This window comes from Malurus melanocephalus, unplaced genomic scaffold (assembly GCF_030028575.1).
Source record: "Malurus melanocephalus ecotype Western Australia unplaced genomic scaffold, MMel_1.1 scaffold_177, whole genome shotgun sequence".
Lineage (NCBI taxonomy): Eukaryota > Metazoa > Chordata > Aves > Passeriformes > Maluridae > Malurus > Malurus melanocephalus.
The window spans coordinates 949641-962745 of NW_026623409.1; the positions used below are offsets into that span (position 1 = coordinate 949641).

General features: G+C 44.5%; 1 protein-coding gene across 1 annotated transcript; it reads left to right on the plus strand.

Moving 5' to 3' along the window:
* Window positions 1-1752: 1752 nt before the first annotated feature.
* On the plus strand, window positions 1753-12589 carry GGCT (gamma-glutamylcyclotransferase). Its single transcript, XM_057372698.1, has 4 exons — window positions 1753-1894; window positions 5859-6004; window positions 9092-9227; window positions 11123-12589. Exons 1-4 carry the CDS (start codon window positions 1772-1774, stop codon window positions 11270-11272), a joined length of 555 nt encoding a protein of 184 aa, XP_057228681.1. The 5' UTR covers window positions 1753-1771; the 3' UTR covers window positions 11273-12589.
* Window positions 12590-13105: the final 516 nt, after the last annotated feature.

Genomic DNA, 13105 nt, shown 5'->3' on the forward strand with positions numbered 1-13105 from the left:
TGAGAGTGAGGAAGTCCTGCTAGATAATCCTATGACCTCTGTGRTCCYTCTCACTTTGCAATACTTAGTTCCYACACAAGAAAAATAATCCCTAAAAATAGAAAGCGACTAGTCAGGAAGGATCAGAATCACTTTCAGCCCTTTTTGTGCTTTACGATGAATCTGTCTTTCCCAATGCCTGTGTTGGGAAGACTAAAGCAGGGACTCGAATGAAGTGCTGCACACATCAGTAAAGRAAGGAGCTTCTTTCCTTCTATCTTGCATGGAGAGGCCAGGCACTGTGCTGCGGAATCCTGCTAAATCCTGCAGCAGCTGCCTCCGCCCAGGAAGCTAACTCGCACTGAGGGCTACTTTGACTGCTACTCTGGGCTACTCAGACCAATAATGAGTGGTGTCTCACCATTAATTGTTACACTGTTGCTCTTTACAGCCTTTCATGGTTGCGTTATACATGCATCGCTTCAGCAGCCAGCAATAAGGGCTCCTCCTGTCCCATTCGAGCATTGCTTTTGTCATGAAAGGAGAGGAAGTGCCTCTGCGCAGGGTGTGCAGCTCTGCCTGCCCACACGCCAGCACCTTCTCGCCTTTCACTCTTGCACATTGCCAGCTTACTCTGAACGCTCCCAGCTGGGAAAAGCTGCTCTACTTTGCTTCTCACTGAATGTATTTACAAATTGTCGCTGTTTATCTCAGAGGTGGCCAGGATGCTCATTTCGGTACCAGGGGCTGCRGGCCCTGCTCGCTGACAGCCTGTTTCTTCCCACTGAGGATGGCCCTCGGGRAGCAGCCGACATGCAGGAATGGGCAGGTTTTCCAGATTTTCCAGGTGTTAATGTGTGCTGTGCTACCTGTTTGGCCTTGCTGTGACCTGCCCCTCGTGAGCTGAGGTAGACATTTCCTTCTGAACAGAAAATCTTAATACAGGGATTATAATGAAGGTCATAGCAATTGTTATTCTTCCGCATCAAAATTACATTCTTAAAAAAAAAAAACAACCCAACCAGCTTTTCTTAACACTTTTTAAATTACTGAAACTTCCAATATTTAACACAAAAATAAATAAATAAATAAATAAATAAATAAATAAATAAACAAATAAGCTATTTTTTTTTCTCAACACTCAAGAGTTTCAACAGCTGCAGTGATTTTTCATTCAAAAAAAGCATGCAGATTTTGAGCATGGTGAGTGTTTTCTCCTAAAACCTGTGTTCTTTTCCATGCTGCTCCACCTGATGCTTAAATGCTACGAGCTAAGTGAGATGCTTGGCGAACGGGGAGGCCCTGATCGCAGGGCTGGGTTTGCGCGCCTGGGCCCCACAGCCCTGCCAGCGGCGGGGATCCCGGCCCAGCGCTGTCCCTGCTCCCGGCTGGACGGAGAAGCTCCTGGGCCCCACAGCCCTGCCAGCGGCGGGGATCCCGGGCCAGCGCTGTCCCTGCTCCCGGCTGGACGGAGAAGCTCCTGGGCCCCACAGTCCTGCCAGCGGCGGGGACCCCGGGACAGCGCTGTCCCTGCTCCCGGCTGGATCCCTGCTCCCGGCTGGATCCTCGCCCCCGACTGGATCCTCGCCCCCGGCTGGATCCTCGCCCCCGGCTGGATCCTCGCCCCCGGCGCTGCCCCGCCGGATCCCGCCTCACGCGTCCCACAGCGCTCCCGCCGCTCCTGCGTCACGGCCCCGCTCGGCGCCGGCTCCCCTCGGCGGCGGAAGCGCGGGGGAAGGCGGGGCGGGAGGGCGGTGTTAAAGCGGCGGCGGGGCCGGGCCGGGCCGGGCCGATGGAGCCGGGTGGCGAGAGCGGCTGCTGGTTCCTGTACTACGCGTACGGCAGCAACCTGCTGCGGCAGCGGCTGCTGCTGCGCAACCCCTCGGCCACGCTCTGCGCCCTGGCGCGCCTGCAGGTGCGTGCGGGGGGCGGCGGGGGCGGGGAGCCCGAGTGTCCCTCAGGGAGCCCGATTGTACCCCAGGGAGCCCGATTGTCCCACAGGGAGCCCGAGTGTCCCCCAGAGAGTCCGAGTGTCCCACAGGGAGCCCGAGTGTCCCCCAGGGATCCCGATTGTACCCCAGGGAGCCCGATTGTACCCCAGAGAGCCCGAGTGGCCCCCAAGGAGCCCGAGTGTACCCCAGGGAGCCCGATTGTACCTCAGGGAGCTCGATTGTCCCCCAGGGAGCCCGAACGTCCCCCAGGGAGCCCGAGTGTCCCCCAGGGAGCCCGAGTGTCCCCCAGGGAGCCCGAATGTCCTCCAGGGAGTCCGAGTGTCCCCGAGGAGCCGCGTGTCCCCGCGGCTGCGTGGGGTCAGGTGCTGCAGCCCGTCCGTCCGTCTCTCCCACGGGAGAGGCCCCAGCACGGATCTGGCGTGGGGGGACCTCGTCAAGAGATGGTGCCGGGTTCTTTACCGTGGTGCCCAGTGACAGGACAAGGAGTGGTGGACATACATAAACTAAAACGCGAGAAGTTTCACCTCGACGTGAGGAAGAACTTTGCATTGAGGGTGGCAGAGCACTGGAGCAGGGTGTCCAGGGAGGCCGTGGAGTCTCTGGAGACATTCCAAACCCTCCTGGACGCACTTCCGTGTCACCTGCTCGAGGTGACTCTGCCTTGGCAGGGGGCTTGGACAGATGATCTCAGGAGGTCCCTTCCAACCCTGACTATCCTGTGATTCTGACCCAGTTGCCAGGGCTGTCTGCAGCAGAAGGAGTGTTTGTGGTAGTCCCACTGCTGCGGGGTTATCTGACAGGGCTTAACCTACCAGGCTGCCAGCCATGACCCATGGCCCTGCGTGTAAAGTACTACAGACTTTGAAACGTAAAGTAGCAATAAATTCTTTACTGTGACCACTGGAACAGGCTGCCCAGAGAAGTTATGAATGTCCCATCCCTGGCAATGTTCAAGACCAGGCTGGATGGGGCTCTGAGCAACCTGATCTAGTGCAAGGTATCCCTGCCCATGGCGTGGGGTTGGAACTAGAAGATCTTTAAGGTTCCTTCCAACCCAAACCATGCTATAATTCCAGGTGCTCAGCTGGATTTATGGGACAAGCTTCTGGCAGTTTTAAAAAAAAAAAAAAAAAAAAAAAAAAGAAAATCACTCCTTCCTTTTGGCCATGCTGGGTTCAGGCAAGGAGCTCTCCCTGAGCTTTTACCCAGCACTGCACATCTGTAGCTGACACCTTCACACATCCTACAAGGCAGTTCCCTCCCCGGCAGGGTTATTAAATACCATTGTATCAGCTTGGCTTTAGTGTAGGCTTGGAAACACGAGTTTGTGGTCGTTGAAGCTGTTTGATATACAGATCTATACAACTCATGCTTGGAGAAGCGGAGCATCAATTGATACTACTTAAAGATGACTTGAAGGTTCTCTTGGGGTAACTGGCAGGAAATTATCTATGTTACAGTGTATGGAGAAGTTCCAAAAACTTGTCATTAATAAACTCCCCATAGTCAGATACTTGGTGTCTCTTGGGACTATCGACCTGGCAGCTAAGGCCTGCTCCTATAAAGCAAGAGGCACTTACAGCTACCCCTCTACTGAAGGTGTTGAGAGCACTGCACCTTGTAGGATCACACCTTTGGAAGCAGGGAGAAAGGCTGTAGTATTGTGTGTTTATCTTAGGATAAAAGCAAGCTTCTTCAGCWCTCCCAGCTCTCAGGTCGATCTCCAGGTTAGCCGGTAAGCACCTCTTGTCCCACTGCAGGCTGGCTGTTCAAGAGCGGGCGATTAAGCTCTGGCTTCTCTGGAGCCAGCCTTTGATCGATTGCTATGTTCCCTGCCGACACCGGGTGGCTTCACTGCCTCGCTTCCAACTGAAAAATCTCTGATGTTAAGGAGTGAGGGACTGCAGGAAGGTTGGAACTGATTCCTATGAATTGCTCTGTGATGGTGTCACTTGGGCTTCAAAAAAGGAGAAACAGCCTGTAGTCAGAGTGGTTTGGATCCTCAACTAAAGTTAAAACTTTAGTTAAACTTTAGCCAAACTTCCCTCTAATTTTACTTTTTAAAGCTTTGTTAATCTTCAGCCAAAAGCTGTAAAGAAATGGGATGTGTAACAAGYACAAAAAGGGTATTACACTGGTACTTAGAAGAAGGACCAAAGCCCAATCTCTTGTTCCAAGAAAGTATCTAGTGTGTTTTTTCCCATCTTCCCAGCAGTGTCTGATGCAGTTCCACACATGGTGTAGAACTTGAGTTTCCTGCTTACAGAACCAGAGCTAACTGTGCTGTTTCTACTGTTTCTATGCAGTCTGTTGCCCTTTTTAGGTGCCTGATAATTTTATACAGCTCCTTGCAGCTCTTCATTGCAGGTCAGGTCCAAGAAAATGTAACTGGAGGAATAAAGTAAAAATTGATGGGGTTTTTTTCCCCTTTTTGTTTTCTCCTCCTTTTTTTTTTTTTTCCTGCCTTACAATCACTTGTCCTCATCTGTAACTCCAGTCTGTGACTTGACTGGATTTTTACTTGTGTGAAAATAACTTGGCGCATCTGAGTAAACCTTTTTCAAGTGAAATTAATTTAATAGGGGATATTTTATAGGGGAGGAAGATGACTCTATTGAGGGAGTAAACAGAGTGGTTTTGCCAGGGTGCTGATTGTCACACACAGACACAAAAATTGATYGGTCTTTTAAGTGCTGCTTTTCTTTGTGTAAGCTTCCAACTGCTTCATATTTTGCAATCTTTTTCTTCTAGCTATTTGGACATATTACAAGAAAGTGATGTGTCTCAAAGGGAATATTAATATGCATGTGTGTATGTTTCAAATAAGAATTGTAGCTTCAAGAGCATGATCATAAAAAATACACAAAGCTGTGGGGCTGCATAGGTTTGGATTTTATTTTTTCTGTTGTTAAGCAGGTAGTCTTCCTTAAAGCACAGTGGTTTGGAATGTTTTTTCCCCCTTCTGCAGTGCTAGGGAAGGAGCCACAGACTGGCTAATAAGTAGGAGAGGATACTGAGTGTATTGAGTCAGGTGAGAAATTACACTGAAAACATTGAATTCATTATTCTTTTTTTTCATAKATAGTAATATTTGATATTACTTGTAAGAGAAAGTGATACTTTATTTCTAAAATAATTTCTRCTTGYAAAAACCTGAATAATCTCACAGAAKGAGTYATATGCCTTGACTTAAAAATACCCAAGACTGTTCCAACTGAGTGAAAAGATGCCACAAAACACTGTAAAATACAAGGGATTATATTTATTACTGTATGAGGACAGGACCCAAAGCTCACCATCTTGTAGACTTCTTTACCCTTACTATTTTCTTGTATCTTGCATAGTAACATTTAAGTCTTACAACCTCATGGATAGGGAAGGAATTGGCACAAGGTACCCATGTCTTTTGGTGGGAATGAGAGGGGAGTAATCACTTCTCTCCTTCATGGCACACCTCAGCCAAGGACCCTTCAGATTGTCCAGTGGGAAGCAGATCAGCAAYCCTGTCACTGYCMRSWTKGACAYAAGTCAAGCTGACTTTTCTTCAGCACTGCAGAATTGGGTATGTGKGCTACTCCTGAGAAAGGGTCGCCTCCATTCCCTTCTCACTGCTACAAATTGTCACCTGCTTAGGCCAGACTACTTCTGCATTTGGATTCAGTCCAGTCTCTGCAGGCCAAGACTTTTATCAGTAGTGCTCTATGCCCAACCTCTCTCCTCTTTGTCCCAAGGCTGCTCTTTCTCATAGGGAGGTGGAAAAGGCTGATTTCAGCCCCTCATGAGATGGGAAATGGAATCCTGTATTTCCTTCTGCATCTCCAGCTGGCTACATGTACTACTGTCCTTTGGCTGCTTTGTCTTGTCAAGAATAGCCATCAGCCCTTACCTTAAGTGGAAATTGATTCTCYGTGTTGCTTTCATTTGCAGGATTTTAAGCTCGAGTTTGGCCATCATCAAGGCAGGATAAGTTCYGTCTGGCATGGAGGTACAGCTACCATTGCTCAGAGCCCTGGCGACGAAGTATGGGGAATAGTGTGGAAAATGAACACTTGCAATTTAAGTTCSCTGGATAAGTAGGTGACTTAACTTYTGCTGTCTTCTACTACTTTAGAGAMYTATTGAAAAGTAGTAGTTAAATTTTGGTAAAGAGCTGTGWGGAAGCTTTGGTGTTGGAATCAAGAAGATGCTTTCGATTTTAATATGTGCATTCCATTTCACAGTATCGGTATTGACTTCTGAYACTTCTGTGATTAAAATGGGTTCATTTTCAAGCTAAAGCTACTTTTATGGGTATTTTAACCATCTGTGGACCTTTAGTTGAAGCTAATATATTGGTCAGGTTCCTTTGGCTTTTTTAACCTCATTTCCTAATTTCCTGTCTCTTAAATTATTCTAAAATCTRTGTTTGTCCTATGGCATTTTTTTCCATTACTTTTGTGAGAATTTTGTTTGAGAGTGACATAAATTTTTGTCTATATACATCTGTAGACTCCAGTTGTTGCAGAAAAGGAAGGGATGAGGACAAGACTGCAGAAGAGAAGGAGATCTTTAATACAGGAAAAGGGACCTTCTGAGGAGGTTATTTAACATGTCTTCTCTTCTAAGGATTTAAATTTGTGAGCTTGAGGAACATCCAAGCAGGGAGCTCGGGTGTTATTTTTCCCCCTTTGAATRGGAGAGCCTGACTGCACCTTTAGAATGCATGGTGGAGAAAGTTCTACTCTAACTGGTAACTTAAGAGAGGTTCAAGGCACCTGAGCAAGTTGCTCCTAGGCTGAAGTCTGGGAGACCAGCTGGGTGAACAAAGCAAGGAATGGCATGACTTCTTGCAGAGTCTGAGACAGGACTTAGAATGTAATCTCCAGACTTTGTCTGCTGCTGTATGCTTGTTGCATCTTCTGAGATGTGCCTGTACAGCATGGTGCTTCTGGTACACAAGGATCATTTCTTGAGAGCAGTTCATCACTGTCACTTCCAGCAGACATCTGGGCTAGTGAGGACCAGGAAGCAGAGCATAGTAAACCCAGTGAAAGCACTACCTTGATACCGTTCTCTTGCCTCTGGTACTGTTGCAATTTCACTGTGTAARCATGTCCTTACAATGCTGGCCCTGAAACTTGTTTCCAATGTGCTTTTCATTGCCTGTGGTGAGCCTGAAATACAACAGAAACTTGCCCAAATTCTGTTAGCACATTWTGGGAATGGCCACTCTCAGCACTGTAGTCCTCACTGGGTGTGTTAGTCCCAAGCAAGAGGGCATGGCATCTAGTTGGCATGCTTGTGGTTGGGGACAACTTCACATGTCCCTGCTTTATGATCTGCTGAGTTCCTGCTCAGCAAAAGCACTGCTGTTGCTTACAGTGACACTTAAATGTCCTAACCCCCTTCTGCTGACCTTTACTGAAATCTCCTGATTTACTGTGCTATCCTAAAGTGTAAACTTCCTAAGTATGACAGCATCTGCTTTTGGTAGGAGCACCATGTTCCCCCTCCATGGGACAGTATTTTGTATTTTGGCTTCTAGAAGTGTTTACATACTTCTTATAGTTGACATAGTGTAGGATTCCAAATCCCTAGTATAAACCTGCTTGCTAAGGTGCTAGAGACTTGAGTGCTGTAACATCACCAAAAACTGCAGCATGCACACTAGCACTACAGAGTACTTTTTCACAGCTGCCTCACTGGTGCCATGGAGGTGAACTGGAAGGAAATGGGATGTGTTCTTGGCTTTCATAGTGATAGTCAATAGTTCTCTTCTAAGCATTGCTCCTAACCAACTCAAATGAGCTTGCACATGTTCCTTGGGATTCTTTGGCTGCATGCAAGCTGTTATATCTGTAGGTTCTCAACCAAGTTATTGCCTGAAATTACCAGGTATCAAAAAAAAAAAAAAAAAAAAAAAAAAAAAAGAAAATAAATACTCAACCCCTTTTTATTTTCTCCCTCCTAATCTGGGTAAAGTAGTCTGTGCTTTGTTATCCAGAAGCAGAGGAGGGAATATGTAATTGATGCTGCATGTAATTAGTTGTAATACTAATAAAACAATGTAATATATAGAAAACAAATATGGGAGGGGAACCTTTTGCTTAGATGGCTGAACTCTTTGGCTTCAAATTCATTTTTGGTCCCATAGCCACTTCACAAATCTATAAGTTACAGACTAAATAATGACTTTTCCACACAGAATCTAGCAATGGATGTTGTTAAACAGTTTTCTTGCTTTCATGCAACCATGTGACTTATTTTATAGTCTGTTGAAGACTCTCCAGTTAGCTTCCAGTCTGTACTTGCACTTAACCTAGTTACTCACCTAACATGGCCCACATTATGTATGTTAAATAACTTGAAATGGTAGAAAGTCTTTGAAAAAAAGATGAGTTGTCAAATTTTTATTGGACAAACAGGGTTAAAAACATGTTATGACTTGTAGCTAAAGTACATCTAAAGTAATTGTGCTATAAAGTCTTTTGTGTTGCTTAAGTTTTTCATTTACTTCTTATGACTTCCTCAGATTTTTATTGGTGGCTAAATACCAGTGGTTAAGGATTATAAGTAGCCTTGGTTTTGAGTTTTTGTTTTCCTAAGCATGATTTTGCTAATAAAAAAAAAAAAAAAAAAGCTTTTTGCCCTGACCTACAGTATATAACTGCTGTATATGTCTTGTGCAAGTTAAAAGGTGTCTTTGATTATTCATTGTAAAGTACATTGCACAAGTTGTGCGAGTTTCCCCTTATTAAAATGTAACACAATGGGCAAGATAAAACTTAGCAGTTGTTTATCTGAGTGGCAGGTAATGAACATGTGTCTGSCTCATTAATTCTGATAATCTTGCTTGTATTTCTCTTTTCAGACTACCTGTCTTCCACAGTAATTAGTTTAGGAGTATTCTCTTTCTAACTATGCAAGTTAACCCTGAGTCACTTCTTACAGAGCTGAAATTATAAAAATAAATGCTGCTGCTTCTCTAGAAATTTATTTTTTATATGAAACAGGYTTGCACAAAAGTACTGAATGATGTTTTGCTTTATTTGTTTTTCTTTWACAAAGACCAGTGTCCTGCCTTGAATTCTGTTATAATAAATCTGTGTGTTTAATTGCATGGTTGGTTTGAAAGATGTATTTGTTATTTTACATGAAAGGAATATGTATGTCCTTTACAGGCAAGAGGGAGTTGAGGATGGCATTTACGTCCCAATAGAAGTTAATGTCCACACTCAAGCAGGCCAGGTACTGACCTGTCGAAGCTACCAAATGAGGGACTATGTCTCTGGTCCYCCTTCTCCACAGTATAAAAAGGTAGGTATTGCATCACTTTAATTTTGGCAGAAAATTCTAATTCAGTAATTCTGTGCTATTTAATAARTACTTGAATTACAATGGAATGGAAGGCATGACTACTGGAAATGTACAACAGTCCTTGTGCAATGTACTACGTAATAATGCTCACAGAAGATTGCTAACTCTTACAGGGCTACTAAAACAGTTTGAGTTTTTTGCTTTAGTTATGCCTTACGTGAAGCCCCTATTTAACTCGTGAGTTAGTTACAATTGACACAAAGATTTCTGTAGGATGTTGKTCACATATATGCAGCAATTCTCTGAAAAATTAATATGCTCCACTAAAAGGACAGAGGAAAGCTGGTGTGGAGAAAATACAGCACCTCGCTTGTAGGTTCAAGGATGTGGATTATCCTTATTGTCTTGGGAAGTACCTGCTATCACTTAATACAGGAGTCCACCTGCTGCCTTTTCCCAGATGCATCATCAGTACATCACRGGACTCCAGCAGCACTGCAGAGCACTGCAGGACTCCCCCTTGACGGCTGGTGAGGCAGAAGTGTTTCAACACTGCTCTGCAATGCTGACTCTGTAGAGACACATGATCCAGTCACGCAGCAGGACTGACCTGCTTAGCTTGTGAGAACTTGTGCAGGCCTAGGCTGGGGTGGTGTGGCTGCGTGTCTGACTGGTGCAGCTGTTGGTGCTGGGACACAGACATCACTGCAGCTGGCTGCTTCTACCTAAAGGAAAGAAACAGGCGTGACCCTGCTAAATCCCAGGTGTGCCGCCTTCTCATAGCTGAGGAACTCACTCCTATGAATCGGCTTCCAGGAGCACAGCTAAGGTCAGCTGCTGTGGGACTGCTCAAGAGAGGACTTAGAAAGCAGGCTCTGCTATTCCACAAACCTCCCTGCAAACACACCTCGTGGCAAGGCAGATCTTCAGGGCTTTTCAGGGAGTTAATACGTAGTCTGCTGCTGTGTGTCAGCTCACATTGGTATGTGTCAGCTCTCATTGGTATGCTGCAAGAGCAGACCTGCACTATTGGCAACTTTACCATTCCCTCCTGGTCCTCTCGGGAGCAGTTGTTAGTTCTGTTCTTCTCCTCTGCCCTCAGCTTTTTTTTTGTTCACGTTAACCAGGCAGGAAAGATAAAAACTTAAAAGGTGTCTGCATCAGCACACAATGATTGAACTACATCCATCTACTGTTACGGACTTTTTGTGGCAGAAATGTGGCAAGGATTGACACCTCATCCTTGAAATGCATCCTGTTAAATGCATGAAAACATATTTAGAATTTTCATTTTTATATGCAAGCTTGCTGGTGTCTCCTTCAAGCCATATTCCTACAGCTTCTTCTTTTCCTTTCTGTCACATCTTTTCTTCCACACCAGTACTTCAGTTTATTTTGTATATTKGAAGGAAAGCTGCAGTTACAAACTAAGGAATCTGTGCTTTTTCACTAAGGGTCTGTTTCTGTTTCTCCTRTACCCTGTCTAGGTACTCATTGTTGTCCTTTGGATTTGAACAGCTTAGTTTTAAAAGTAACTTCAGTAATATACATTGCTTCTCACTCAGGTGTGACACTAAAGCTGGCTAAAGGTTTAAAACATAATTATCATCCTCTCTAGAAGAAAGAAGAGAATAAATGAATAATAGCTTAATTACAGAGTCTTGTGCACTTTAGTAACACATCAGAATCTAAGCAGTAGTTAAAAGCCTTTTCAGAGTAATTTTGTTCATGATGTTCTGGTCTTCTATGGTCTCCCAGAAGCCTTTGGCTATCCTTAGGTGTAAATAGAGCTGTTTGAAGTTAATTCTCTGGGTAACTTCCTATACAAGTGATTGTYTGGAGGAGTCTGTCCTTTCTATTACTGAAGACTTTTTTTTCCCCCCTTTTAATTATAGGTTATCTGCATGGGTGCAAAACAGAATGGCTTGCCAAGTGATTACCAGGAGAAATTAGAAGCTATTGAAACTAATAACTATGCAGGACCKGTGCCAATCATGGAGGAGATTGAAGCTTCTATTAAAGCAGAGAAAATAAATTCTGCATAGAATAACTCTCCATTTGCTTGGCCATTCACTTTGATTTAGATACCTCTCCACACTGTGCTGATCAGCAGTTTCTCTGTTTACCAAGAGAAGATGAGTTTGCTGTGCATCTACAGTACACCATTAGACAAAATTTGCAGCCTGAAGACACACTGACATTGGTAACTTGTCTTTGTATGTATAGCTTGAGTACATGCTGAAGTTTTTGCAGATTTAGTAATTATCTTTCTATAATTGTCATGCAGTGCTTCATGCAAATTTGTGCTTCACGTCCAGTTTATTGATCTTTTTAAAAGAAAAAGGCCAGCTTCATGAGTTTTGGCACCTGTTGCTTTTTGAGGACTAAAGGCTGCAGGATCAGGCCCTCTGTTTTTAAAGCTTGTGCAGATGACTAGATTTGTTAGATGTGAGGTAAACTTAAAACTCTTAAGGCTAAACCTTTTTCTCTGCTACTTCTCCTAATGGTTTAAAGCCCAACCTATCTGAGGCTATGGAGTTCCTGTTCCTRTTTATATAGTTAGCAAAGAAAGAAAAGTAGTATTTTTTTAACTCCTTCCATGTTTTTAAGTGTAAGTCCAAAAGGCAGCCTAGGSCTGGAGACAACATTCAGCAAAGGATCTCTATCAAACAATCATAGCTTCCTCCTTTCAATGTCTAGTGATCGTAATAGGTGAAGTGGTTAGCTGTAACCAAGAGGTTTTTAAACAATTCATTTTATTTTGATGTCTCCAAGCGTTTTAAAATTACCTTTTTCACTGGCTTTTGTGTCCATCTTGGCCTTGGTGTCATGTCCAGTAAAATCAGAAATCCTTTGAGTACTAGCACATTTGTTCTGTGGTTTTGTTTGTCTGTTAAACCCCAGAGGAACAGACTTGCCCTCTTGTGGTTTTTTGGTTTTTTCTCCCCACAGCTTTGACAATCCAATACAAAACTGGAAGCTTTTGTAACAGTATTTATTTTCATGGTACTTGGCAACCCCTGCAGTTAGCCTRTGGGGCATAAGGAAAAATTGACAACTTGGAAGATGTCAAATCACTGAGCTTTGGCTTATCTTCTCTACAGTGTATTTTTTTCTCTTGATGTACAGAGGGGTATAAGATATAATTGATGTCACTGTGTGACTGCTTAGATAAACAAATGTTAAAGTAACAGACTGACCACGTCTGTATAAAATGTTTTCTATAAATTCTGCCAGGTATGTGTAGGTGCTGTCCTGATGTAATATGACTGTTTCCAGAGTTGGGCACTGTGACTGCTGTAAAACATGGTACTTTCTGTATTAGCACAGTCTAGTTTGAGTAAATAAAACTGATTACCAAACCTCTGCTGTGCCTGTTCAATGCCTTCAGGARTATCACAGATTCACAGATTGTAAAGGCTGGAAGGGACCCCTGGAAATCATCCAGTCCCAACACCCTGCCACAGGGTCACCTCCAGCAGGTGACACAGAAACAARTCCASGTGGGTTTRGAATGTCTCCGGAGAGGGAGACTCCAYGACCTCCGTGGGCAGCCTGCTCTCCTCATGTAAGTGAAAACTGGTGATGTGGGAATGCAGCCGAAGCCTCCATTGTCTGTTTGCGCTTTCAAGTGGGTGTAAGGTCAATAGGGAGCGCAAAACTATGCATGAACGCGCTCCTCTTTTATCAGCACCACCACTTCTTTTTGCKCTTACCTTGCACCTTTGCGCTTTTCAGCTTCTAAACTTCTAAACGGATACTTTAAATGGGTGAAGAAAACAGAAACAACACGCTGGCAGTATCCTTGGGGAAGTGCTTGATGAGTCGTTGAGGGAAATGGTCGCTGCAGAGGGAGCCCTGGCCCCTCTCGCAGGAGG